At 43.2% G+C, this 25,371-nt stretch overlaps 1 protein-coding gene across 3 annotated transcripts in view; it reads right to left on the reverse strand.

Moving 5' to 3' along the window:
- cadm2a (cell adhesion molecule 2a) overlaps nucleotides 1-13,931 on the reverse strand; it is a 648,926-nt gene extending 634,995 nt beyond the window's left edge. For all 3 annotated transcript variants that reach the window (XM_029770384.1, XM_029770385.1, XM_029770383.1), the window contains exon 1: nucleotides 13,480-13,931. In XM_029770384.1, the coding sequence (XP_029626244.1) occupies nucleotides 13,480-13,540 (61 nt within the window). In that variant the 5' untranslated portion in view covers nucleotides 13,541-13,931. The remainder of the gene's footprint in view (nucleotides 1-13,479) is intronic.
- Between the last annotated feature and the right edge of the window lie 11,440 nt (nucleotides 13,932-25,371).

Below are 25,371 nucleotides of genomic sequence, written 5' to 3' on the forward strand. Positions count from 1 at the left end.
ACAATTGCATTTTATCGATGGAAATTTGTTTTTAAGGTATCCGTGACCAACAGATGCATAACTATATTCCCAGTCATGTGAAATCCATAGATTTATAATGAATTTATATCAATTGACTGATTTCCTCATATGAACTGTAAATCGGTAAAACAAATGAAATTGTTGCATGTTGCATTTATATTTTGTTCAGTAAAAATATAAACATATTTTAAAAACAAAATATTTATTTCCACACAAGGAATGGTGTGTATAGACAGTATAGACAGTAGTTATATAGGATGGTGTGTATAAACAGTATAGACAGTAGTTATATAGTATGGTGTGTATAGACAGTAGTTATATAGGATGGTGTGTATAGACAGTATAGACAGTAGTTATATAGGATAGTGTGTATAAACAGTATAGACAGTAGTTATATAGTATGGTTTGTTTAGACAATATAGACAGTAGTTATATAGGATGGTGTGTATAAACAGTATAGACAGTAGTTATATAGGATGGTGTGTATAGACAGTAGTTATATAGGATGGTGTGTATAGACAGTAGTTATATAGGATGGTGTGTATAGACAGTAGTTATATAGGATGGTGTGTATAGACAGTAGTTATATAGGATGGTGTGTATAGACAGTAGTTATATAGGATGGTGTGTATAGACAGTATAGACAGTAGTTATATAGGATGGTGTGTATAGACAGTATAGACAGTAGTTATATAGGATGGTGTGTATAGACAGTAGTTATATAGGATGGTGTGTATAGACAGTAGTTATATAGGATGGTGTGTATAGACAGTAGTTATATAGGATGGTGTGTATAGACAGTCTAGACAGTAGTTATATTGGATGGTGTGTATAGACAGTAGTTATATAGGATGGTGTGTATAGACAGTATAGATAGTAGTTAAATGGATGGTTGGTATAGACAGTAGTTATATAGGATGGTTTGTATAAACAGTATAGACAGTAGTTATATAGGATGGTGTGTATAGACAGTAGTTATATAGGATGGTGTGTATAGACAGTAGTTATATAGGATGGTGTGTATAGACAGTAGTTATATAGGATGGTGTGTATAGACAGTATAGACAGTAGTTATATAGGATGGTGTGTATAGACAGTAGTTATATAGCATGGTGTTTATAGACAGTAGTTATATAGGATGGTGTGTATAGACAGTATAGACAGTAGTTATATAGGATGGTGTGTATAGACAGTAGTTATATAGGATGGTGTGTATAGACAGTATAGACAGTAGTTATAAAGGATGGTGTGTATAGACAGTATAGACAGTAGTTAAAGAGGATGGTGTGTATAGACAGTAGTTATATAGGATGGTGTGTATAGACAGTAGTTATATAGGATGGTGTGTATAGACAGTAGTAATATAGGATGGTGTGTATAGACAGTAGTTATATGGGATGGTATGTATAGACAGTAGTTATATAGGATGGTGTGTATAGACAGTAGTTATATAGGATGGTGTGTATAGACAGTAGTTATATAGGATGGTGTGTATAGACAGTAGTTATATAGGATGGTGTGTATAGACAGTATAGACAGTAGTTATATAGGATGGTGTGTATAGACAGTAGTTATATAGGATGGTGTGTATAGACAGTAGTTATATAGGATGGTGTGTATAGACAGTATAGACAGTAGTTATATAGGATGGTGTGTATAGACAGTAGTTATATAGGATGGTGTGTATAGACAGTAGTTATATAGGATGGTGTGTTTAGACAGTAGTTATATAGGATGGTGTGTATAGACAGTAGTTATATAGGATGGTGTGTATAGACAGTAGTTATATAGGATGGTGTGTATAGACAGTATAGACAGTAGTTATGTAGGATGGTGTGTATAGACAGTAGTTATATAGGATGGTGTGTATAGACAGTAGTTATATAGAATGGTGTGTATAGACAGTATAGACAGTAGTTATGTAGGATGGTGTGTATAGACAGTAGTTATATAGGATGGTGTGTATAGACAGTAGTTATATAGGATGGTGTGTATAGACAGTCTTGACAGTAGTTATATAGGATGGTGTGTATAGACAGTAGTTATATAGGATGGTGTGTATAGACAGTATAGACAGTAGTTATATAGGATGGTGTGTATAGACAGTAGTTATATAGGATGGTGTGTATAGACAGTAGTTATATAGGATGGTGTGTATAGACAGTATAGACAGTAGTTATATAGGATGGTGTGTATAGACAGTAGTTATATAGGATGGTGTGTATAGACAGTATAGACAGTAGTTATATAGGATGGTGTGTATAGACAGTAGTTATATAGGATGGTGTGTATAGACAGTAGTTATATAGGATGGTGTGTATAGACAGTAGTTAAACGGATGGTTGGTATAGACAGTATATCAATAGAAAAGGTGTTTACAAATTAAATTAAATCAAATTGTATTGGTCACATACACATGGTTAGCAGATGTTAATGCGAGTGTAGCGAAATGCTTGTGCTTCTAGTTCCGACCGTGCAGTAATATGTAACAAGTAATCTAACAAATTCACAACAACTACCTTATACACACAAGTGTAAAGGAATGAATAAGAATATGTACATATAAATAAAGTGGGGAGAACAAGTATTTGATACACTGCCGATTTTGCAGGTTTTCCTACTTACAAAGCATGTAGAGGTCTGTAATTTTTATCATAGGTACACTTCAACTGTGAGAGACGGAATCTAAAACAAAAATCCAGAAAATCACATTGTATGATTTTTAAGTAATTAATTTGCATTTTATTGCGTGACATAAGTATTTGATACATCAGAAAAGCAGAACTTAATATTTGGTGCAGAAACCTTTGTTTGCAATTACAGAGATCATGCGTTTCCTGTAGTTCTTGACCAGGTTTGCACACACTGCAGCAGGGATTTTGGCCCAAAAACAGGTGAACAGGCCGTGGCTCGGGTGGCTGAGGTCCTTGATGATCTTCTTGGCCTTCCTGTGACACCTGGTGCTGTAGGTGTCCTGGAGAGCAGGCAGTGTGTCCCCGGTGATGCATTGGGCTGACCGCATCACCCTCTGGAGAGCCCTGCGGTTGCAGATGGTGCAATTGCCATACCAGGCAGTGATACAGCCCAACAGGATGCTCTCTATGGTGCATCTGTAGAAGTTTGTGAGGTTTTAGGGGCCAGGGCAACATTTTTCAGCCTCCTGAGCTGTTGAGCCTTCTTCGCCACACAGTCTGTGTGAATGGACCATTTCAGGTCATCAGTGATGTGGACGCCGAGGAACTTTCACCCTCTCCACTGCGGCCCCGTCGATGTGGATGAGGGTGTGCTCTCTCTGCTGTCTCCTGAAGTCCACAATAAGCTCCTTCATTTGTTGACATTGAGAGAGAGTTTATATTCCTGGCACCAGTCCGCCAGGGCTCTCACGACCTCCCTGTAGGCTGTCTCATTGTTGTTAGTAATCAGGCCTACCACTGTTGCCTAACTTCACCACCTGGGGTCGGCCCGTCAGGAAGTCCAGGACCCAATTGCACAGGGCGGATTAAGCCTGTAATTGATGAACAGCTTTCTTGCATACCGTAGGTATTCCTGTTGTCCAGATGGGGATAGGGCAGTGTACTGACGGTAGAGGTCGACCGATTAATCGGAATGGGCGATTAATTAGGGCCGATTTCAAGTTTTCATAACAATCGGTAATCGGTATTTTTGGCCACCAATTTGCCGATAATTTTTTCTTCTTTTTCTTTTTCTTTTTTTATGTTTTACATTTTTTTTTATATAAATATTTTTTAACTAGGCAAGTCAGTTAAGAACACATTCTTATTTTCAATGACGGCCTAGGAACTGGTTAACTGCCTTGTTCAGGGGCAGAACGACAGATTTTTACCTTGCCAACTTGGGGATGCAACCTTACGGTTAACTAGTCCAACGCTCTAACCACCTGCTTTACATTGCACTCCACGAGGAGCCTGCCTGTTGCGTGAATGCAGTAAGAAGCCAAGGTAAGTTGCTAGCTAGCATTAAACTTCTCTCATAAAAACAATCAATCAATCATAATCACTAGTTAACTACACATGGTTGATGATATTACTAGTTTATCTAGCCTGTCCTGCGTTGCATATAATTGATGCGGTGCGCATTCGCGAAAAAGGTCTGTCGTTGCTCCAACTTGTACCTAACCATAAACATCAATGTCTTTCTTAAAATCAATAGACAAGTATATATTTTTAAACCTGCATCTTTAGTTAATATTGCCTGCTAACATTAATTTATTTTAACTAGGGAAAATGTGTCACCTCTGCAACAGAGTCAGGGTATATGCAGCAGTTTGGGCCACCTGGCTCGTTGTGAACTGTGAAGACAATTTCTTCCTAACAAAGACAGCCGACTTCGCCAAACGGGGGATGATTTAACTTGTTATGGATAGGGGGCAGTATTTTCACGGCCGGATAAAAAACGTACCCAATTTAATCTGATTATTACTCCTGCCCAGAAACTAGAATATGCATATAATAATTAGCTTTGGATAGAAAACACTCCAAAGTTTCTAAAACTGTTTGGATAGTGTCTGTGAGTATAACAGAACTCATTTGGCCGGCCAAAACCTGAGAAGATTCCTAACAGGAAGCGCCCTCTCTGACTATTTCTTGGCCTTCTTGATCATCTCTATCCAAAACAGGGGATCTCTGCTGTAACGTGACATTTTCTAACGCTCCCATAGGCTCTCAGAAGGCGCCAGAACGTTGAATGATGACTTTGCAGGCCATGGCTGAAAAACAGTAGCGCATTTGGATAGTGGTCGATCTGAGAACAATGAGACTGGGGGCGCGTGCACGAGACGACTCCATGTTTTTATTTTTTCGTCTTTGAACGAAAACAGGGTTTCCCGGTCGGAATATTATCGCTTTTTTACGAGAAAAATCGCATAAAAATTGATTTTAAACAGCGTTTGACATGCTTCGAAGTACGGTAATGGAATATTTAGATTTTTTTTGTCACGAAACGCACCGGGCGCGTCACCCTTCTTTACTCTTCGGATAGTGTCTTGAACGCACGAACAAAACGCCGCTATTTGGATATAACTATGGATTATTTGGAACCAAACCAACATTTGTTATTGAAGTAGAAGTCCTGGGAGTGCATTCTGACGAAGAACAGCAAAGGTAATCAAATTTTTCTTATAGTAAATCTGAGTTTGGTGAGTACCAAACTTGGTGGGTGTCAAAATAGCTAGCCATGATGGCCGGGCTATCTACTCAGAATATTGCAAAATGTGCTTTCACCGAAAAGCTATTTTAAAATCGGACACCGCGATTGCATAAAGGAGTTCTGTATCTATAATTCTTAAAATAATTGTTGTGTTTTTTGTGAACGTTTATCATGAGTAATTTAGTAAATTCACCGGAAGTGTTCGGTGGGAATGCTAGTTCTGAACGTCACATGCTAATGTAAATAGCTGGTTTTTGATATAAATATGAACTTGATTGAACAAAACATGCATGTATTGTATAACATAATGTCCTAGGAGTGTCATCTGATGAAGATCATCAAAGGTTAGTGCTGCATTTAGCTGTGGTTTTGTTTTTTGTGACATTATATGCTAGCTTGAAAAATGGGTGTCTGATTATTTCTGGCTGGGTACTCTGCTGACATAATCTAATGTTTTGCTTTCGCTGTAAAGCCTTTTTGAAATCGGACAGTGTGGTTAGATAAAGGAGAGTTTTGTTTTTAAAATGGTGTAAAATAGTCATATGTTTGAAAAATTGAAGTTTTTGGATTTTTGAGGAATTTGTAATTCGCGCCACGCCTATCATTGGATATTGGAGCAGGTGTTCCGCTAGCGGAACGTCAAAAGCGCATTTGCGAAAAAAGCACAATCGTTGCACGACTGTACCTAACCATAAACATCAATGTCTTTCTTAAAATCAATACACAGAAGTATATATTTTTAAACCTGCATATTTAGCTAAATGAAATCCAGGTTAGCAGGCAATATTAACCAGGTGAAATTGTCACTTCTCTTCCGTTCATTGCACGCAGAGTCAGGGTATATGCAACAGTTTGGGCCGCCTGGCTCGTTGCGAATTAATTTGCCAGAATTTTACGTAATTATGACATAACATTGAAGGTTGTGCAATGTAACAGGAATATTTAAACTTATGGATGCCACCCGTTAGATAAAATACGGAACGGTTCCGTATTTCACTGAAAGAATAAACGTGATAGTTTCCGGATTCGACCATATTAATGACCTAAGGCTCCTGTTTCTGTGTGTTATTATGTTATAATTAAGTCTATGATTTGATAGAGTAGTCTGACTGAGCGATGGTAGGCAGCAGCAGGCTCGTAAGCATTCATTCAAAATAGCACTTTTGTGCGTTTTGCCAGAAGCCCTTCGCAATGCATTGCGCTGTTTATGACTTCAAGCCTATCAACTCCCAAGATTAAGCTGGTGGAACCGATGTGAAATGGCTAGCTAGTTAGCCGGGTGCGCGCTAATAGCGTTTCAAACATCACTCGCTCTGAGACTTGGAGTAGTTGTTTCCCTTGCTCTGCATGGGTAACGCTGCTTCGAGGGTGGCTGTTGTCGATGTATTCCTGGTTCGAGCCCATGTAGGATTCGAGGAGAGGGACGGAAGCTATACTGTTACACTGGCAATACTAAAGTGCCTATAAGAACATCCAATAGTCAAAGGTATATGAAATACAAATCGTATAGAGAGAAATAGTCCTATAATTCCTATAATAACTACAACCTAAAACTTCTTACCTGGGAATATTGAAGACTCATGTTAAAAGGAACCACCAGCTTTCATATGTTCTCATGTTCTGAGCAAGGAACTTAAACGTTAGCTTTCTTACATGGCACATAATGCACTTTTACTTTCTTCTCCAAACACTTTGTTTTTGCATTATTTAAACCAAATTGAACACGTTTCATTATTTATTTGAGGCTAAATTGATTTTATTGATGTATTACATTAAGTTAAAATAAGTGTTAATTCAGTATTGTTGTAATTGTCATTATTACAAATAAATAAAAATAAAAATCTGCCGATTAATCGGCACCGGATTTTTTGGGCCCTCCAATAATCGGTATCGGCGTTGAAAAATCATAATCGGTCGACCTCTAACTGTAGGTATTCCTGTTGTCCAGATGGGGATAGGGCAGTGCGATGAATCCGTTGAACTTTTTCCCCCCCTTATTTTACCTTTTGGGGAGGTATGCAAATTGTAGTGGGTCTAGGGAGTTGGGTAAGATGGGTAAGATGGAAAGATGGAAGTGATATGATCCTTAAACTAGTCTCTAAAAGCAACGTCAACACACACACACACACTGTCACGGGCGTCGTAAGGAGTGGACCAAAATGCAGCGGGTATATTGATCATCTTCTTTACTTTATTAAAGAGAAAACACACTTAAACAAAACAAACGACGAAAACCAGTCCAGTAAGGTGCACAGACTATACAGGAAACAACCACCCACAAAACACAAGTGAAAACGAACACACTTAAATATGGCCTCCAATTAGAGACAACAACAACCAGCTGGCTCTAATTGGAGGTCATTGACAAAACTAACATAGAAATAGAAAAGCTAGACAAACACATAGAAATAGATAACCTAGAACATAAACCAAAAAAAAAAATCGAAACACACAAAACAAACACCCCTTGCCACGCCCTGACCAAACTACAATAACAAATAACCCTTTTTACTGGTCAGGGGTTATTTGTTATTGTAGTTTGGTCAGGGCGTGGCAGGGGTGTGTTTGTTTTGTGTGTTTCTCTCACACTCTCTCTCCCTATATCGTCTGAAGGAATGGGCAGGTACACACACACATATTAGATTTTTTTTTTTTTTTTTACATTTGAGTAATTTAGCAGACGTTTTTATCTGAAACGACTTACAAGTTTGTTCATTCATCTTAAGATAGCTGAGGGGAGACAACCACATATCACAGTCACAGTAAGTACATTTTAACTCAATAAAGTAGACGTCAGCAGAGTCAGAGCTAGAAAGGTAGAACATTTTACATTTTAAAAAAGGGTGGTGCTCTGTGTTTTCAGAAGATGGACAGGGACCCTGCTGTCCTAGCTTCAGGGGGAAGATGGACAGGGACCCTGCTGTCCTAGCTTCAGGGGGAAGATGGACAGGGTCTCTGCTGTCCTGCTGTCCTAGCTTCAGGGGAAAGATGGATAGGGACTCTGCTGTCCTAGCTTCAGGGGGGAAGATGGACAGGGACTCTGCTGTCCTAGCTTCAGGGGAAAGATGGACAGGGACTCTGCTGTCCTAGCTTCAGGGGAAAGATGGACAGGGACTCTGCTGTCCTAGCTTCAGGGGGGAGATGGACAGGGACTCTGCTGTCCTAGCTTCAGGGGGAAGATGGACAGGGACTCTGCTGTCCTAGCTTCAGGGGGGAGATGGACAGGGACTCTGCTGTCCTAGCTTCAGGGGGGAGATGGGCAGGGATTCTGCTGCCCTAGCTTCAGGGGGAAGGTGGGCAGGGACTCTGCTGCCCTAGCTTCAGGGGGGAAGATGGACAGGGACTCTGCTGTCCTAGCTTTAGGGGAAAGATGGACAGGGACTCTGCTGTCCTAGCTTCAGGGGGGAAGATGGACAGGGACTCTGCTGTCCTAGCTTCAGGGGAAAGATGGACAGGGACTCTGCTGTCCTAGCTTTAGGGGAAAGATGGACAGGGACTCTGCTGTCCTAGCTTCAGGGGAAAGATGGACAGGGACTCTGCTGTCCTAGCTTCAGGGGAAAGATGGACAGGGACTCTGCTGTCCTAGCTTCAGGGGGGAGATGGACAGGGACTCTGCTGTCCTAGCTTCAGGGGGAAGATGGACAGGGACTCTGCTGTCCTAGCTTCAGGGGGGAGATGGACAGGGACTCTGCTGTCCTAGCTTCAGGGGGGAGATGGGCAGGGATTCTGCTGCCCTAGCTTCAGGGGGAAGGTGGGCAGGGACTCTGCTGTCCTAGCTTCAGGGGGGAAGATGGACAGGGACTCTGCTGTCCTAGCTTTAGGGAGAAGCTGGGCAAGGACTCTGCTGTCCTAGCTTCAGGGGGAAGATGGACAGGGACTCTGCTGTCCTAGCTTCAGGGGGGAAGATGTACAGGGACTCTGCTGTCCTAGCTTCAGGGGAAAGATATAAAGGGACTCTGCTGGCCTAGCTTCAGGGGGGAAGATGGACAGGGTCTCTGCTGTCCTAGCTTCAGGGGAAAGATGGACAGGGACTCTGCTGTCCTAGCTTTAGGGGAAAGATGGACAGGGACTCTGCTGTCCTAGCTTCAGGGGGGAAGATGGACAGGGACTCTGCTGTCCTAGCTTCAGGGGAAAGATGGACAGGGACTCTGCTGTCCTAGCTTTAGGGGAAAGATGGACAGGGACTCTGCTGTCCTAGCTTCAGGGGGAGATGGACAGGGACTCTGCTGTCCTAGCTTCAGGGGGGAGATGGACAGGGTCTCTGCTGTCCTAGCTTCAGGGGAAAGATGGACAGGGTCTCTGCTGTCCTAGCTTCAGGGGAAAGATGGACAAAGTCTCTGCTGTCCTAGCTTCAGGGGGAAGATGGACAGGGTCTCTGCTGTCCTAGCTTTAGGGGGGAAGATGGACAGGGACTCTGCTGTCCTAGCTTCAGGGGGAAGATGGGGAGGGACTCTGCTGTCCTAGCTTCAGGGGGAAGATGGACAGGGACTCTGCTGTCCTAGCTTCAGGGGGAAGATGGACAGGGACTCTGCTGTCCTAGCTTCAGGGGAAAGATGGACAGGGACTCTGCTGTCCTAGCTTCAGGGGGGAGATGGACAGGGTCTCTGCTGTCCTAGCTTCAGGGGAAAGATGGACAGGGACTCTGCTGTCCTAGCTTTAGGGGAAAGATGGACAGGGACTCTGCTGTCCTAGCTTCAGGGGGGAAGATGGACAGGGACTCTGCTGTCCTAGCTTCAGGGGAAAGATGGACAGGGACTCTGCTGTCCTAGCTTTAGGGGAAAGATGGACAGGGACTCTGCTGTCCTAGCTTCAGGGGGGAAGATGGACAGGGACTCTGCTGTCCTAGCTTCAGGGGGGAGATGGACAGGGTCACTGCTGTCCTAGCTTCAGGGGAAAGATGGACAGGGTCTCTGCTGTCCTAGCTTCAGGGGAAAGATGGACAAAGTCTCTGCTGTCCTAGCTTCAGGGGGGAAGATGGACAGGGTCTCTGCTGTCCTAGCTTTAGGGGGGAAGATGGACAGGGACTCTGCTGTCCTAGCTTCAGGGGGAAGATGGGGAGGGACTCTGCTGTCCTAGCTTCAGGGGGAAGATGGACAGGGACGCTGCTGTCCTAGCTTCAGGGGGAAGATGGACAGGGACTCTGCTGTCCTAGCTTCAGGGGAAAGATAGACAGGGACTCTGCTGTCCTAGCTTCAGGGGAAAGATGGACAGGGACTCTGCTGTCCTAGCTTCAGGGGGAAGATGGACAGGGACTCTGCTGTCCTAGCTTCAGGGGAAGATGGACAGGGACTCTGCTGTCCTAGCTTCAGGGGGGAGATGGACAGGGTCTCTGCTGTCCTAGCTTCAGGGGAAAGATGGACAGGGACTCTGCTGTCCTAGCTTCAGGGGGAAGATGGACAGGGACTCTGCTGTCCTAGCTTTAGGGGGGAAGATGGACAGGGACAGGGTCTCTGCTGTCCTAGCTTCAGGGGGAAGATGGGCAGGGACTCTGCTGTCCTAGCTTCAGGGGAAAGATGGACAGGGACTCTGCTGTCCTAGCTTCAGGGGGAAGATGGACAGGGACTCTGCTGTCCTAGCTTTAGGGGGGAAGATGGACAGGGACAGGGTCTCTGCTGTCCTAGCTTCAGGGGGAAGATGGGCAGGGACTCTGCTGTCCTAGCTTCAGGGGAAAGATGGACAGGGACTCTGCTGTCCTAGCTTCAGGGGAAAGATGGACAGAGACTCTGCTGTCCTAGCTTTAGGGGAAAGATGGGGGTGCCTGAACAGAGAAGAGCTGTGACTGGGTTGAGCTGCCCTCCCTGTAGGGGTGGGACGGCCAAGAGACCAGATTCTGCAGAACAGAGTGCTCAGGTTGGGGTGTAGGGTTGGAGGATAGCCTGAAGATAGGGAGGGGCAGTTCTTCTTGCTACTCTGTAGGGAAGTACCATGGTCTTGTAGTGGATGCGAGCTTCTTTAGGAAGACAGTGGAGTATGTGGAGGAGTGGACACACACATCATTGAGATCATCCACAATAAACAGCCAGGCAGTCAGCTAGCTACAACTATCAAGGGAAGGTGACTTTTCCTTGCTTTCACAAAATGAAATTATTATTATTATATATTTTTGTTTTAAACTTTGCTATCACCCCAGTGTGGGACCGGTGAAAATATCATGTTACAAAAAGGTGTTTGCTGTTCCAAAAATACCACTTCACCAATCAACGGAGTGAAGCTTGTACTAACCAGCTCTCCCATTCGTTCCTCCCTTCTCTATCTGCTCTCCCATTCGTTCCTCCCTTCTCTATCTGCTCTCCCATTCGTTCCTCCCTTCTCTATCTGCTCTCCCATTCGTTCCTCCCTTCTCTATCTGCTCTCCCATTCGTTCCTCCCTTCTCTATCTATGCTCTCCCATTCGTTCCTCCCTTCTCTATCTGCTCTCCCATTCGTTCCTCCCTTCTCTATCTGCTCTCCCATTCGGTCCTCCCTTCTCTATCTGCTCTCCCATTCGTTCCTCCCTTCTCTATCTATGCTCTCCCATTCGTTCCTCCCTTCTCTATCTATGCTCTCCCATTCGTTCCTCCCTTCTCTATCTGCTCTCCCATTCGTTCCTCCCTTCTCTATCTATGCTCTCCCATTCGTTCCTCCCTTCTCTATCTGCTCTCCCATTCGTTCCTCCCTTCTCTATCTGCTCTCCCATTCGTTCCTCCCTTCTCTATCTGCTCTCCCATTCGTTCCTCCCTTCTCTATCTGCTCTCCCATTCGTTCCTCCCTTCTCTATCTGCTCTCCCATTCGTTCCTCCCTTCTCTATCTATGCTCTCCCATTCGTTCCTCCCTTCTCTATCTGCTCTCCCATTCGTTCCTCCCTTCTCTATCTGCTCTCCCATTCGTTCCTCCCTTCTCTATCTGCTCTCCCATTCGATCCTCCCTTCTCTATCTGCTCTCCCATTCGTTCCTCCCTTCTCTATCTGCTCTCCCATTCGTTCCTCCCTTCTCTATCAATTCTCTCATTCATACTGTCTAATCATTCTCCGTTGTATCAATTCTCTTATTCATGCTCTAATCATTCTCCCCAGTTCTCCAGTTAAAACCATCTATAAGGCTGCTGAATAACGGACTATTGGTCTACAATCACTAAGCCTAAAGGGCACTGGGATTGAACTCGTGATGCTCGGAGCTTGCCGCTCAGACCGCTGCCCCACTGCAGATCACAATGCTTTTAGCAAGCCTTGAGAATACTTGATGGCAATAGCACTTCGGGTTTATTTATTTATTTATTTATTTTACTATTTTGTTTTGAGCCATAACCTTTTCCACTCGGAATTAATGTCTTAAGTGTCAACCTTTTGAGTTGTTTCTGTGTATTCCTGTAACCACGCATAATTAACACTGTAACAACGCGGAATGAACGCGTAAAAAAAGACACTAATCACAAAACGGCAAATGTCAAAGGGAAACTATGAGATGTTGTTGTGTGTAGAGCCCTTAATAAACGCCCAAGAGTCAACATTGGGAGACTCCTGCTTCACATAGACTAACTACGAATTCACGACTGCACGGCTAAAGCCAGAGACGTATTACGGACTAAACGTTTTACACGTTTTACGTCCTTAACTAAAATGAATGTCCTCGTAAGAAGAAAAGTGTTATTCAAGCCTACTACACATTTTCCTCTATTTGATTTCAGACAATTCAGAATTAACTGATAATGAGACAACATCATTTGTGTGTGTGTGTGTGTGTGTGTGTGTGTTGAAGCGGCAACAACAACCTGCGTACCAGGGAGGATGCCTTGCCTCTGAGGTGTGTGCCGTGCTTTCGGGAACCGTTTACCGTTTCATTTCAGCATTTAAAACACACTAAACACGCACGCGCGCGCACACAAACTGCGAGTATGCGAGCACAAGAAGCCCCCCCCGTAGGCTCTCAAATCACATCCAACAAATTATGCAAATTGTATCGCGTTTAATCCATTGCATTACCACGTATCTGAGACCCTATGCATGACAGGGCACCCCAGCGACACACACACACACACACACACACACACACACACACACACACACACTCCGACGCATGCGAGACCCCGTGCGTGACAGGGCAGTGTGTCCCCCCCCCCCAAGGCGCAGCGTGAAAATAATGCCCACAAATGACCCATGAGACTCTCCACTCTCCTCACGCAGTCTCCATCGCCTCATCCCTCCTCTCTCTCTCTCTCTCTCTCTCTCTCTCTCTCTCTCTCTCTCTCTCAAACAAACACAAACCAAAATATTTTTTTCCCACTCAAAGTTAATAAAAAAACACAGCAGTCGAACCTTTTAGCAGGATCCCGTAGACGGCGCACAGCGTCAGAACCAAATGACGCTGGAGAATCATCCTGTCTTCTTCTCCTTTATCCCTGTCTCTTTCCTCGTGCTCCCGAAAGCCCCGGCGTGTTATCCTGGTGGGCTAGCCAAGTCTGTCTTTCGTGTTGCTGGGATATCGGTATATAGGCTCCTCTATTTTAACCGATTAGGTAATAACGTTTTAACGTGTTTTTTTTTTTCTTCCTTTATTTTGTCTAGTCTCCTTGGATAGAAGATGTCCCTTGTAATTCGGTAGAGCACTGATAAGGTGTAACTGCTCCGTAGCTGTGAGAATGAGTCGGTGTGTATTTCCTCCGGTAAGGAGAAGATATGTTGCCGTAGTCCGCTCTGCTCTCGCACACAGAATCGGAAAAGTGCCGCTTTGAGCTCAGGGAGGAACCAGAGTCTTAGTCCCGCCCTCACTGTGGTGACTGAAAGAGTTGGTTAACCAATCAGGGCCGCCCATGGTTGGGCGCTGTGTGTATATGTGTGTCTGTGTGTGTATATGTATGTCTGTGTGTGTGTGTCTGTGTGTGTATATCTGTGTCTGTGTGTGTGTATGTGTGTGTGAGTGAGGGGATTCGATTAATTTGGCCCGGGCGCCCGGGCAGGATTGTTTTGCACCAGATGAAAATTGATTGCATTCGTTTTGGAAGCGGTCTGCCATTCAAAGCCCAAGGCGAAGTCAGCTCAAAAGAAAAGTGACGTAATTAAGCACGTGGAGTAGGATGCTGTGTTTTTCACATTGCAAAAGTGATCGCTTTTGATTAAAATATTTTGTTTGCCTTCCCAATGGAAACTAGTTTGAAAGTTCAAACATATATATTTGATGGAAATGACCGAAAGACTTAGATTTGATTTGAGAGAGGCACACCAAGTGGTGTAAAGTACTTAAGAAAAACATGCTTTGAAGTACTACTTAGCAGCGGTGGAAAAAGTACCCAATTGTCATTCTCAAGTAAAAGTGTAGATACATTAATAGAAAGTCACCCAGTAAAATACTACTTAAGTAAAATTCTAAAAGTATTTGGTTCTAAATATACTTAAGTATCAAAATAATATGTAATTGCTCAAATATACTTTTAAGTATAAAAAGTAAAAGCGTGAATCATTTCAAATTCATTCTATTAAGCAAAGCAGGTGGCACCATTTAATTTGTAATTTTTGAAATGAAACTTAATTTAAAAAAAATATGCATTTGTGTTTAATGAGTTTGCCAGATCAGAGGCAAAAGAGATGGCTATGTGTTTTCTTGATAAGTGTGTGAATTAGACCATTTTCTTGTCCTGCTAAGCCTTCAAAATGTAACAAGTACTTTTGGGTGTCAGGTAAAATGTATGAAGTAAAAAGTACATTATTTTCTTTAGGAATGTAGTGAAGTAAAAGTTGTCAAAAACATAAATAGTAAAGCAAAGTACAGATACCCCCCCCCCCCAAAAAAAACTGACTAAAGTAGTACTTTAAAGTATTTTTTTACTTAAGTACTTTACACCACTGCTAATTAAGACAGACAGTGTCTCATGCATGCGTTGTTTTCCTCAGATTGCAGTCTGAGTGTCCACATCTAGTTCAACAGCAGCTTGAGTCTGTTTGGTTTATGAAATAATATAAATACATTTTAAGATTTCATAAGATGGGATTGATTATTATCTTATGAAATAACACATAATTAGACAATATGTTTCAATGTGCTATTTAAAAAATATATTTAGCCAAATACAAAACAAACAATAAAGGAATAAACGAACTGTGACTATAGAGTTGCTACATGCACTAACTCAAAACAATATCCCATAACCCACAGGTGGAAAAAATGCTTCTTAAGTATGATCCCCAATTAGAGACAACGATAGCCAGCTGCCTCTAATTGGGAATTATACCAAACACCCAAACATAGAAAAACTAAACTAGAACCCCACATAGAAAATAATAACTAGAAAAAACCCCAGTCACGCCCTGACCTACTCTACCATAGAAAATAAGAGCTCTCTATGGTCAGGACTTGACATCTATAGAATTGAGGTCAGGGCTTTGTGATGGCCACTCCAATACATTGACTTTGTTCTCCTTAAGCCATTTTGCCACAACTTTGGAAGTATGCTTGGGGTCATTGTCCATTTAGAAGACCCATTTGCGACCAAGCTTTAATGTCCTGACTGATGTCTTGAGATGTTGCTTCAATATATCCACATAATTTTCCTCCTCATGATGCCATCTATTTTGTTAAGTGCACCAGTCCCTCATGCAGCAAAGCACCCCCACAACATGATGCTGCCACCCCCGTGCTTCACTGTTGGGATGGTGTTCTTCGACTTGCAAGCCTCCCCTTTTTCCTCCAAACATAACAATGGTCATTACGGCCAAACAGTTCTATTTTTGTTTCATCAGACCAGAGGACATATCTCCAAAAAGTATAATCTTTGTCCCCATGTGCAGTTGCAAGCCATAGTCTTGCTTTTTTATGGTGGTTTTGGAGCAGTGGCTACTTCCTTCCTTCGATATAGGACTCGTTTTACTGTGGATACAGATACTTTTGTACCTGTTTCCTCCAGCATCTTCACAGGCGGCAGGGTAGCATGGTGGTTAGAGCATTGGCCTAGTAACTGAAAGATTGCACGTTTGAATCCCCGAGCTGACAAGGTACAAATCTGTCATTCTGCCCCTGAACAAGGTAGTTAACCCACTATTCTTAGGATGTCATTGAAAATAAGAATTTGTTCTTAACTGACTTGCCTAGTTAAATCAAATTAATGCATTTAAAAAAGATCCTTTGCTGTTGTTCTGGGATTGATTTTCACTTTTCGCACCAAAGTACGTTCATCTCTAGGAGACAGAACGCATCTCCTTCCTGAGAGGTATGACGGCTGCATGGTCCCATGGTGTTTATACTTGCGTACTATTGTTTGTACAGATGAACGTGGTACCTTCAGGTGTTTGGAAATTGCTCCCAAGGATTAACCAGACTTGTGGAAGTCAACTTTTATTTTCTGAGGTCTTGGCTGATTTCTTTTGATTTTCCCATGATGTCAAGCAGAAAGGCACTGAGTTTGAAGGTAGGCCTTAAAATACATCCACAGGTACACCTCCAATTGACTCAAATGATGTCAATTAGCCTGACAGAAGCTCCTAAACCTTGACATAATTTTCTGGAATTTTGTAAGCTCTTTAAAGGCACAGTCAATTTAGTGTATGTAAACTTCTGACCCACTGGAATTGTGAAACACTGAATTATACGGGAAATAATCTGTTTGTAAACAATTGTTGGAAAAATTACTTGTGTGTGTCATACCCAAAGGAGTCCTAACTGACTTGCCAAAACTATAGTTTGTTAACAAGAAATTTGTGGAGTGGTTGAAAAACAAGTTTTAAAGATAAACTTCTCCTTAATGCAACTGCTGTGTCAGATTTTAAAAAAGCTTTACGGCGAAAGCACGCCATGCGATAATCTGAGTACAGCGCTCAGTCACCAAAACAAGCCATACAGATACCCGCCATGTTGTGGAGTCAACAAAAGTCAGATATAGCGTTATAAATATTCACTTACCTTTGATGATCTTCATCGGAATGCACTCCCAGCAATCCCAGTTCCACAATAAATGTTTGTTTTGTTCGATAAAGTTCATCTTTATGTCCAAATACCTCCTTTTTGTTCGCGCATTTAGTTCACTAATCCAAATGCACAAAGCGCGGGCACTAAGTCCAGACGAAAAGTCCAAAAAGTTCCATTAAAGTTCATAGAAACATGTCAAATGATGTATATAATCAATCTTTAGGATGTTTTTATCATAAATCTTCAATAATATTTAGTCTCACGGCCACGCGCGAGACTAAACTAAAGGCTTTCAGCCTGATCACTTGTTGATGCAGCTCTTATTTGCTCCCCTTTCACAATAGAAGCATGAAACAACTTTCTAAAGACTGTTGACATCTAGTGGAAGCCTTTGGAAGTGCAATCTGACCCCATTTACACTGGATATTGGATAGGCAATCACTTGAAAAACTACAAACCTCAGATTTCTCACTTCCTAGTTGAATTCTTCTCAGGTTTTCACCTGCCATATGAGTTCTGTTATACTTACAGACATCATTCAAACAGTTTTAGAAACTTCAGAGTGTTTTCTATCCAAATCCACTAATAATCCACTAATAATATGCATATCCTAGCTTCTGGGCCTGAGTAGCAGGCAGTTTACTCTGGGCACGCTTTTCATCCAGATGTGAAAATTCTGCCCCCTAGTCCAAGGAGGTTTTAATGACTCAAACCTAAGTGTATGTAAACTTCCGACTTCAACTGTATGTTCTGAAATGCAGTCAGTACAAATGAATGATTCTAATTCAATGTTGTTTCTTGATGGTGTGTAGGAAAGGGAGGGGCTTGGATGGGCATGATGACAAAAATAATGCAAGCAAAATGAAATTAGGATGTCACTAACATAAAACATGACCCAGCTACGGGGTCAATCCCCCAACCCAACACACTGGGTTGTTTTAACACAGAAATACAGTCTAATTTACCCCACAGCTACGGGGTCAATCCCCCAACCCAACACACTGGGTTGTTTTAACACAGAAATACAGTCTAATTTACCCCACAGCTGCGGGGTCAATCCCCCAACCCAACACACTGGGTTGTTTTAACACAGAAATACAGTCTAATTTACCCCACAGCTGCGGCGTCAATCCCCCAACCCAACACACTGGGTTGTTTTAACACAGAAATACAGTCTAATTTACCCCACAGCTGCGGGGTCAATCCCCCAACCCAACACACTGGGTTGTTTTAACACAGAAATACAGTCTAATTTACCCCACAGCTGCGGGGTCAATCCCCCAACCCAACACACTGGGTTGTTTTAACACAGAAATACAGTCTAATTTACCCCACAGCTGCGGGGTCAATCCCCCAACCCAACACACTGGGTTGTTTTAACACAGAAATACAGTCTAATTTACCCCACAGCTACGGGGTCAATCCCCCAACCCAACACACTGGGTTGTTTTAACACAGAAATACAGTCTAATTTACCCCACAGCTGCGGGGTCAATCCCCCAACCCAACACACTGGGTTGTTTTAACACAGAAATACAGTCTAATTTACCCCACAGCTACGGGGTCAATCCCCCAACCCAACACACTGGGTTGTTTTAACACAGAAATACAGTCTAATTTACACCACAGCTACGGGGTCAATCCCCCAACCCAACACACTGGGTTGTTTTAACACAGAAATACAGTCTAATTTACCCCACAGCTACGGGGTCGATCCCCCAACCCAACACACTGGGTTGTTTTAACACAGAAATACAGTCTAATTTACCCCACAGCTGCGGGGTCAATCCCCCAACCCAACACACTGGGTAGTTTTAACACAGAAATACAGTCTAATTTACCCCACAGCTGCGGGGTCAATCCCCCAACCCAACACACTGGGTTGTTTTAACACAGAAATACAGTCTAATTTACCCCACAGCTGCGGGGTCAATCCCCCAACCCAACACACTGGGTTGTTTTAACACAGAAATACAGTCTAATTTACCCCACAGCTGCGGGGTCAATCCCCCAACCCAACACACTGGGTTGTTTTAACACAGAAATACAGTCTAATTTACCCCACAGCTGCGGGGTCAATCCCCCAACCCAACACACTGGGTTGTTTTAACACAGAAATACAGTCTAATTTACCCCACAGCTACGGGGTCAATCCCCCAACCCAACACACTGGGTTGTTTTAACACAGAAATACAGTCTAATTTACCCCACAGCTGCGGGGTCAATCCCCCAACCCAACACACTGGGTTGTTTTAACACAGAAATACAGTCTAATTTACCCCACAGCTGCGGGGTCAATCCCCCAACCCAACACACTGGGTAGTTTTAACACAGAAATACAGTCTAATTTACCCCACAGCTGCGGGGTCAATCCCCCAACCCAACACACTGGGTTGTTTTAACACAGAAATACAGTCTAATTTACCCCACAGCTACGGGGTCAATCCCCCAACCCAACACACTGGGTTGTTTTAACACAGAAATACAGTCTAATTTACACCACAGCTACGGGGTCAATCCCCCAACCCAACACACTGGGTTGTTTTAACACAGAAATACAGTCTAATTTACCCCACAGCTACGGGGTCAATCCCCCAACCCAACACACTGGGTTGTTTTAACACAGAAATACAGTCTAATTTACCCCACAGCTGCGGGGTCAATCCCCCAACCCAACACACTGGGTTGTTTTAACACAGAAATACAGTCTAATTTACCCCACAGCTGCGGGGTCAATCCCCCAACCCAACACACTGGGTTGTTTTAACACAGAAATACAGTCTAATTTACACCACAGCTGCGGGGTCAATCCCCCAACCCAACACACTGGGTTGTTTTAATACAGAAATACAGTCTAATTTACCCCACAGCTGCGGGGTCAATCCCCCAACCCAACACACTGGGTTGTTTTAACACAGAAATACAGTCTAATTTACACCACAGCTACGGGGTCAATCCCCCAACCCAACACACTGGGTTGTTTTAACACAGAAATACAGTCTAATTTACCCCACAGCTACGGGGTCAATCCCCCAACCCAACACACTGGGTTGTTTTAACACAGAAATACAGTCTAATTTACCCCACAGCTGCGGGGTCAATCCCCCAACCCAACACACTGGGTTGTTTTAACACAGAAATACAGTCTAATTTACCCCACAGCTGCGCGGTCAATCCCCCAACCCAACACACTGGGTTGTTTTAACACAGAAATACAGTCTAATTTACCCCACAGCTGCGGGGTCAATCCCCCAACCCAACACACTGGGTTGTTTTAACACAGAAATACAGTCTAATTTACCCCACAGCTGCGGGGTCAATCCCCCAACCCAACACACTGGGTTGTTTTAATACAGAAATACAGTCTAATTTACCCCACAGCTGCGGGGTCAATCCCCCAACCCAACACACTGGGTAGTTTTAACACAGAAATACAGTCTAATTTACCCCACAGCTGCGGGGTCAATCCCCCAACCCAACACACTGGGTTGTTTTAACACAGAAATACAGTCTAATTTACCCCACAGCTACGGGGTCAATCCCCCAACCCAACACACTGGGTAGTTTTAACACAGAAATACAGTCTAATTTACCCCACAGCTGCGGGGTCAATCCCCCAACCCAACACACTGGGTTGTTTTAACACAGAAATACAGTCTAATTTACACCACAGCTGCGGGGTCAATCCCCCAACCCAACACACTGGGTTGTTTTAACACAGAAATACAGTCTAATTTACCCCACAGCTGCGGGGTCAATCCCCCAACCCAACACACTGGGTTGTTTTAACACAGAAATACAGTCTAATTTACCCCACAGCTGCGGGGTCAATCCCCCAACCCAACACACTGGGTTGTTTTAACACAGAAATACAGTCTAATTTACCCCACAGCTGCGCGGTCAATCCCCCAACCCAACACACTGGGTTGTTTTAACACAGAAATACAGTCTAATTTACCCCACAGCTGCGGGGTCAATCCCCCAACCCAACACACTGGGTTGTTTTAACACAGAAATACAGTCTAATTTACCCCACAGCTGCGGGGTCAATCCCCCAACACAACACACTGGGTTGTTTTAACACAGAAATACAGTCTAATTTACCCCACAGCTGCGGGGTCAATCCCCCAACCCAACACACTGGGTTGTTTTAACACAGAAATACAGTCTAATTTACCCCACAGCTGCGGGGTCAATCCCCCAACCCAACACACTGGGTTGTTTTAACACAGAAATACAGTCTAATTTACCCCACAGCTGCGGGGTCAATCCCCCAACCCAACACACTGGGTTGTTTTAACACAGAAATACAGTCTAATTTACCCCACAGCTGCGGGGTCAATCCCCCAACCCAACACACTGGGTTGTTTTAACACAGAAATACAGTCTAATTTACCCCACAGCTGCGGGGTCAATCCCCCAACCCAACACACTGGGTTGTTTTAACACAGAAATACAGTCTAATTTACCCCACAGCTGGGTCAAGCACTCAAGCCAACATGCTGGTTTAGAAGCATAACCCAACTCCAGTGAGATTAATTATCCCAATGTTGTGTTTGTCCAGAATTGACCCAGTGCTGGGTTGTCAAAATGGCCCAATTTTTTGGTGTAACAAATTCATTTTGGAAAAGTAATATCATAACAACATTTCTAGCTTTTTACGATGCCAAAATAAAAAATGTTCTGTAATTGTTTTCACTATCAAAATGTTGTTTGTTTTCTGATTGTTTCAACAAGCTTTGGATGAAGGATCGCTATCTCCAAAGTTCATTGAAATAGTTCAGAACTGGGTTTGATTTCGTTTATGTTTTAGTTATAACAATTTTGTTAATTAACTTTTAAACTTGCAGTAGTTGAAATCTATTGCTCAGTTATCACTTTACTCGTAAATATTTCTGTAGCTGTCCCTTTAAACAGCCTATAGTCAACATTCCCATAGAGTTCACGTTTCTCTCATGTAAATGTTGTATCTACATAAACCTATTAAATAAACAATTTGGGAAATATCCAGTGTTTGCTCTTCATGATTCTTTCATTGCGACTTCAGCTTGTATTGGATTTATTTTTATCTGTAAATACATTAATATAATATATTAATATATATTTACTACATAATTACTTAATTTTAGAACTTTTCGTTTTTTTTTTCTCTGAGCAGTAAGTTTATTTAAAGTTATGTGAATTGGTTTATGTGTAGATACACACAGTAACCAAAATCCTGTCCTATTTTGCACATTGATACTGATTTCCCAGAATTGATTTCCCAGAATTGATTTCCCAGAATTGATTTCCCAGAAATTCACAAGTTGTCACAAAATTTACCCCAACAGTTTACTACAAAACTAATTTGCATGTGAAAATATGAGCTTGCCGCAAATTTGCGACAAATTGGTCAAAGGTTTGCCACAACTGTTTGCCGGAAGCCTGTTATTGAACTCAACCTGTAGGAGGTTTGTTTGTTGTTATTGACTGGAGGGGAAACAGTTGCGGGCAAATTTCTGACAGATCGGTTCCGAAGGGAACAAACTTTTCAGGTGGCGGGAGGTTTTCGCCGATGACCCTCTCTGCAGACTGGACAATAAGTTGCCATTTGCCCTTGCAGTGGGATCCAAACCCGACGGTGATGTAAGAGGTGAGGATGGACTCAACGATTGATGTTAAAAAAAAAACGATCAGAATTGACTGGGAGATATAGTTTTTATATCCGCTGGTGTGCCTTCTTGGTGACCGCTGCGATGTTGTCCTCCCACTAGGGGATGGGACAGTTAGCCAATGTGCGGGAACATTGCTTGGTCGGCCTAATTGAGGTAGTATGTACATGATTGTACAGTTAAAGTGACTATTATCACTGTGATATGTTGTTGTTTATCTACATTAGTTGACTGTAAATCACTAGATATTCGACATGTACATGTACAGTGAGTTCCAGTATTGAGACAGTGGCTCACCGACTTGACAGCTCTAACGCAGTTCCACCAGCTACGCGTGTGTAGGCTATCGCATGTTTATGCTTGATCTGATTGAATCTAGGCCTTCATGTCAACTGTCCCTGACCACTGTTACTTTTTTAGTTGGTGTTGTCAGTATCACAATTACTGACTTGTTTCTGGGCAACTTTTTATCAAAGTGTATAATTGGACTCTCGCCTGGTGGCGAAGCAGGAAATGCAAGTTGCTGTCATCGAAGAGGTTCTGACGGTTTTATCAAAAATGTAAAAAATGTCAATCCAAATGTGAAAGTTTATGTGATCAAATCAAATCAAATCAAATTTATTTATATAGCCCTTCGTACATCAGCTGAAATCTCAAAGTGCTGTACAGAAACCCAGCCTAAAACCCCAAACAGCAAGCAATGCATGTGAAAGAAGCACGGTGGCTGGGAAAAACTCCCTAGGAAAAACTCCTGAGAAAGGCCAAAAACCTAGGAAGAAACCTAGAGAGGAACCAGGCTATGAGGGGTGGCCAGTCCTCTTCTGGCTGTGCCGGGTGGATATTATAACAGAACATGGTCAAGATGTTAAAATGTTCGTAAATGACCAGCATGGTCAAATAATAATAATCATAGTAATTGTCGAGGGTGCAACAAGCACGTCCGGTGAACAGGTCAGGGTTCCGTAGCCGCAGGCAGAACAGTTGAAACTGGAGCAGCAGCATGGCCAGGTGGACTGGGGACAGCAAGGAGTCATCATGCCAGGTAGTCCTGAGGCATGGTCCTAGGGCTCAGGTCCTCCGAGAGAAAGAAAGAAAGAGAGAAAGAGAGAATTAGAGAGAGCATATTTACATTCACACAGTACACCGGATAAGACAAGAGAATACTCCAGATGTAACAGACTGACCCTAGCCCCCCGACACATAAACTACTGCAGCATAAATACTGGAGGCTGAGACAGGAGGGATCAGAAGACACTGTGGCCCCATCCGATGATACCCCCGGACAGGGCCAAACAGGCAGGATATAACCCCACCCACTTTGCCAAAGCACAGCCCCCACACCACTAGAGGGATATCTACAACCACCAACTTACCGTCCGAAGACAAGGCCGAGTATAGCCCACAAAGATGTCCGCCACGGCACAACCCAGGGGCGCCAACCCAGACAGGAAGACCACGTCAGTGGCTCAACCTACTCAAGTGACGCACCCCTCCCATGGACGGCATGGAAGAACACCAGTAAGTCAGTGACTCAGCCCCTGTAAAAGGGTTAGAGGCAGAGAATCCCAGTGGGAAGAGGGGAACCGACAAGGCAGAGACAGCAAGGGCGGTTCGTTGCTCCAGCCTTTCCGTTCACCTTCACACTCCTGGGCCAGACTATACTTAATCATAGGACCTACTGAAGAGATAAGTCTTCAGTAAAGACTTAAAGGTTGAGACTGAGTCTGCGTCTCTCACATGGGTAGGCAGACCATTCCATAAAAATGGAGCTCTATAGGAGAAAGCCCTACCTCCAGCCGTTTGCTTAGAAATTCTAGGGACAATTTGGAGGCCTGCGTCTTGTGACCGTAGACGTAAAACTTTATATAATCACAAAAAAACACAACTATAAACACAGTTTCACAATTATTTCAGAGCAGAAAATCCACATCATCACATGTGAAATGTTCAAAAAACACTTTTCAGGTTTCAGATGATTTCACAAGTGCAAAAAAAACATGTGTAAAGGTCACGTCAAATCATTTGATTTTCATCATGTGAAATCATGTGGTTTTTCTGTAAGGGTTATTTCAATTAAATTAATTTCAAACAGCAGGGCAATACATGGGCTATCGAATTCTCCCTGCCACCATGTTGGTTTACAAAAAAAACAAAAAACCTTCCAATAAATCTACAGTCTGTATAAAGTTGTTCGTTCAATGGTCATTTGAAATGGAAAGGAACTCTATACAATAAGAAAACAGCAGCTCTGCTTATCCACCATTCATTCACCCAGTCTGTCCATTCAGAAAGCCAGTACTGTAACTCCAATGAGTACTACTGCTACACACACACACACACACACACACACACACACACACACACACACACACACACACACACACACACACACACACACACACACACACACACACAGTCTCTTTCTGTTCAACTCAGAAAGCACCACCTGCTTGATGCAGTTTCCCATTGTTCCTATCCTGCTGGCTAATGGGGTAACCTTGTATAGAACCACAGCACTGTGAATAGATGGGGAGAGAGAGGGGGAAAGGGAGGAGAGAGAGAGGGGGAAAGGGAGGAGAGAGAGAGGGGGAAAGGGAGGAGAGAGAGAGGGGGAAAGGGAGGAGAGAGAGAGTAGAAAGAGAGGGGGAAAGAAAGAGTGAA

Source organism: Salmo trutta, chromosome 12 (genome assembly GCF_901001165.1).
Source record: "Salmo trutta chromosome 12, fSalTru1.1, whole genome shotgun sequence".
NCBI lineage: Eukaryota > Metazoa > Chordata > Actinopteri > Salmoniformes > Salmonidae > Salmo > Salmo trutta.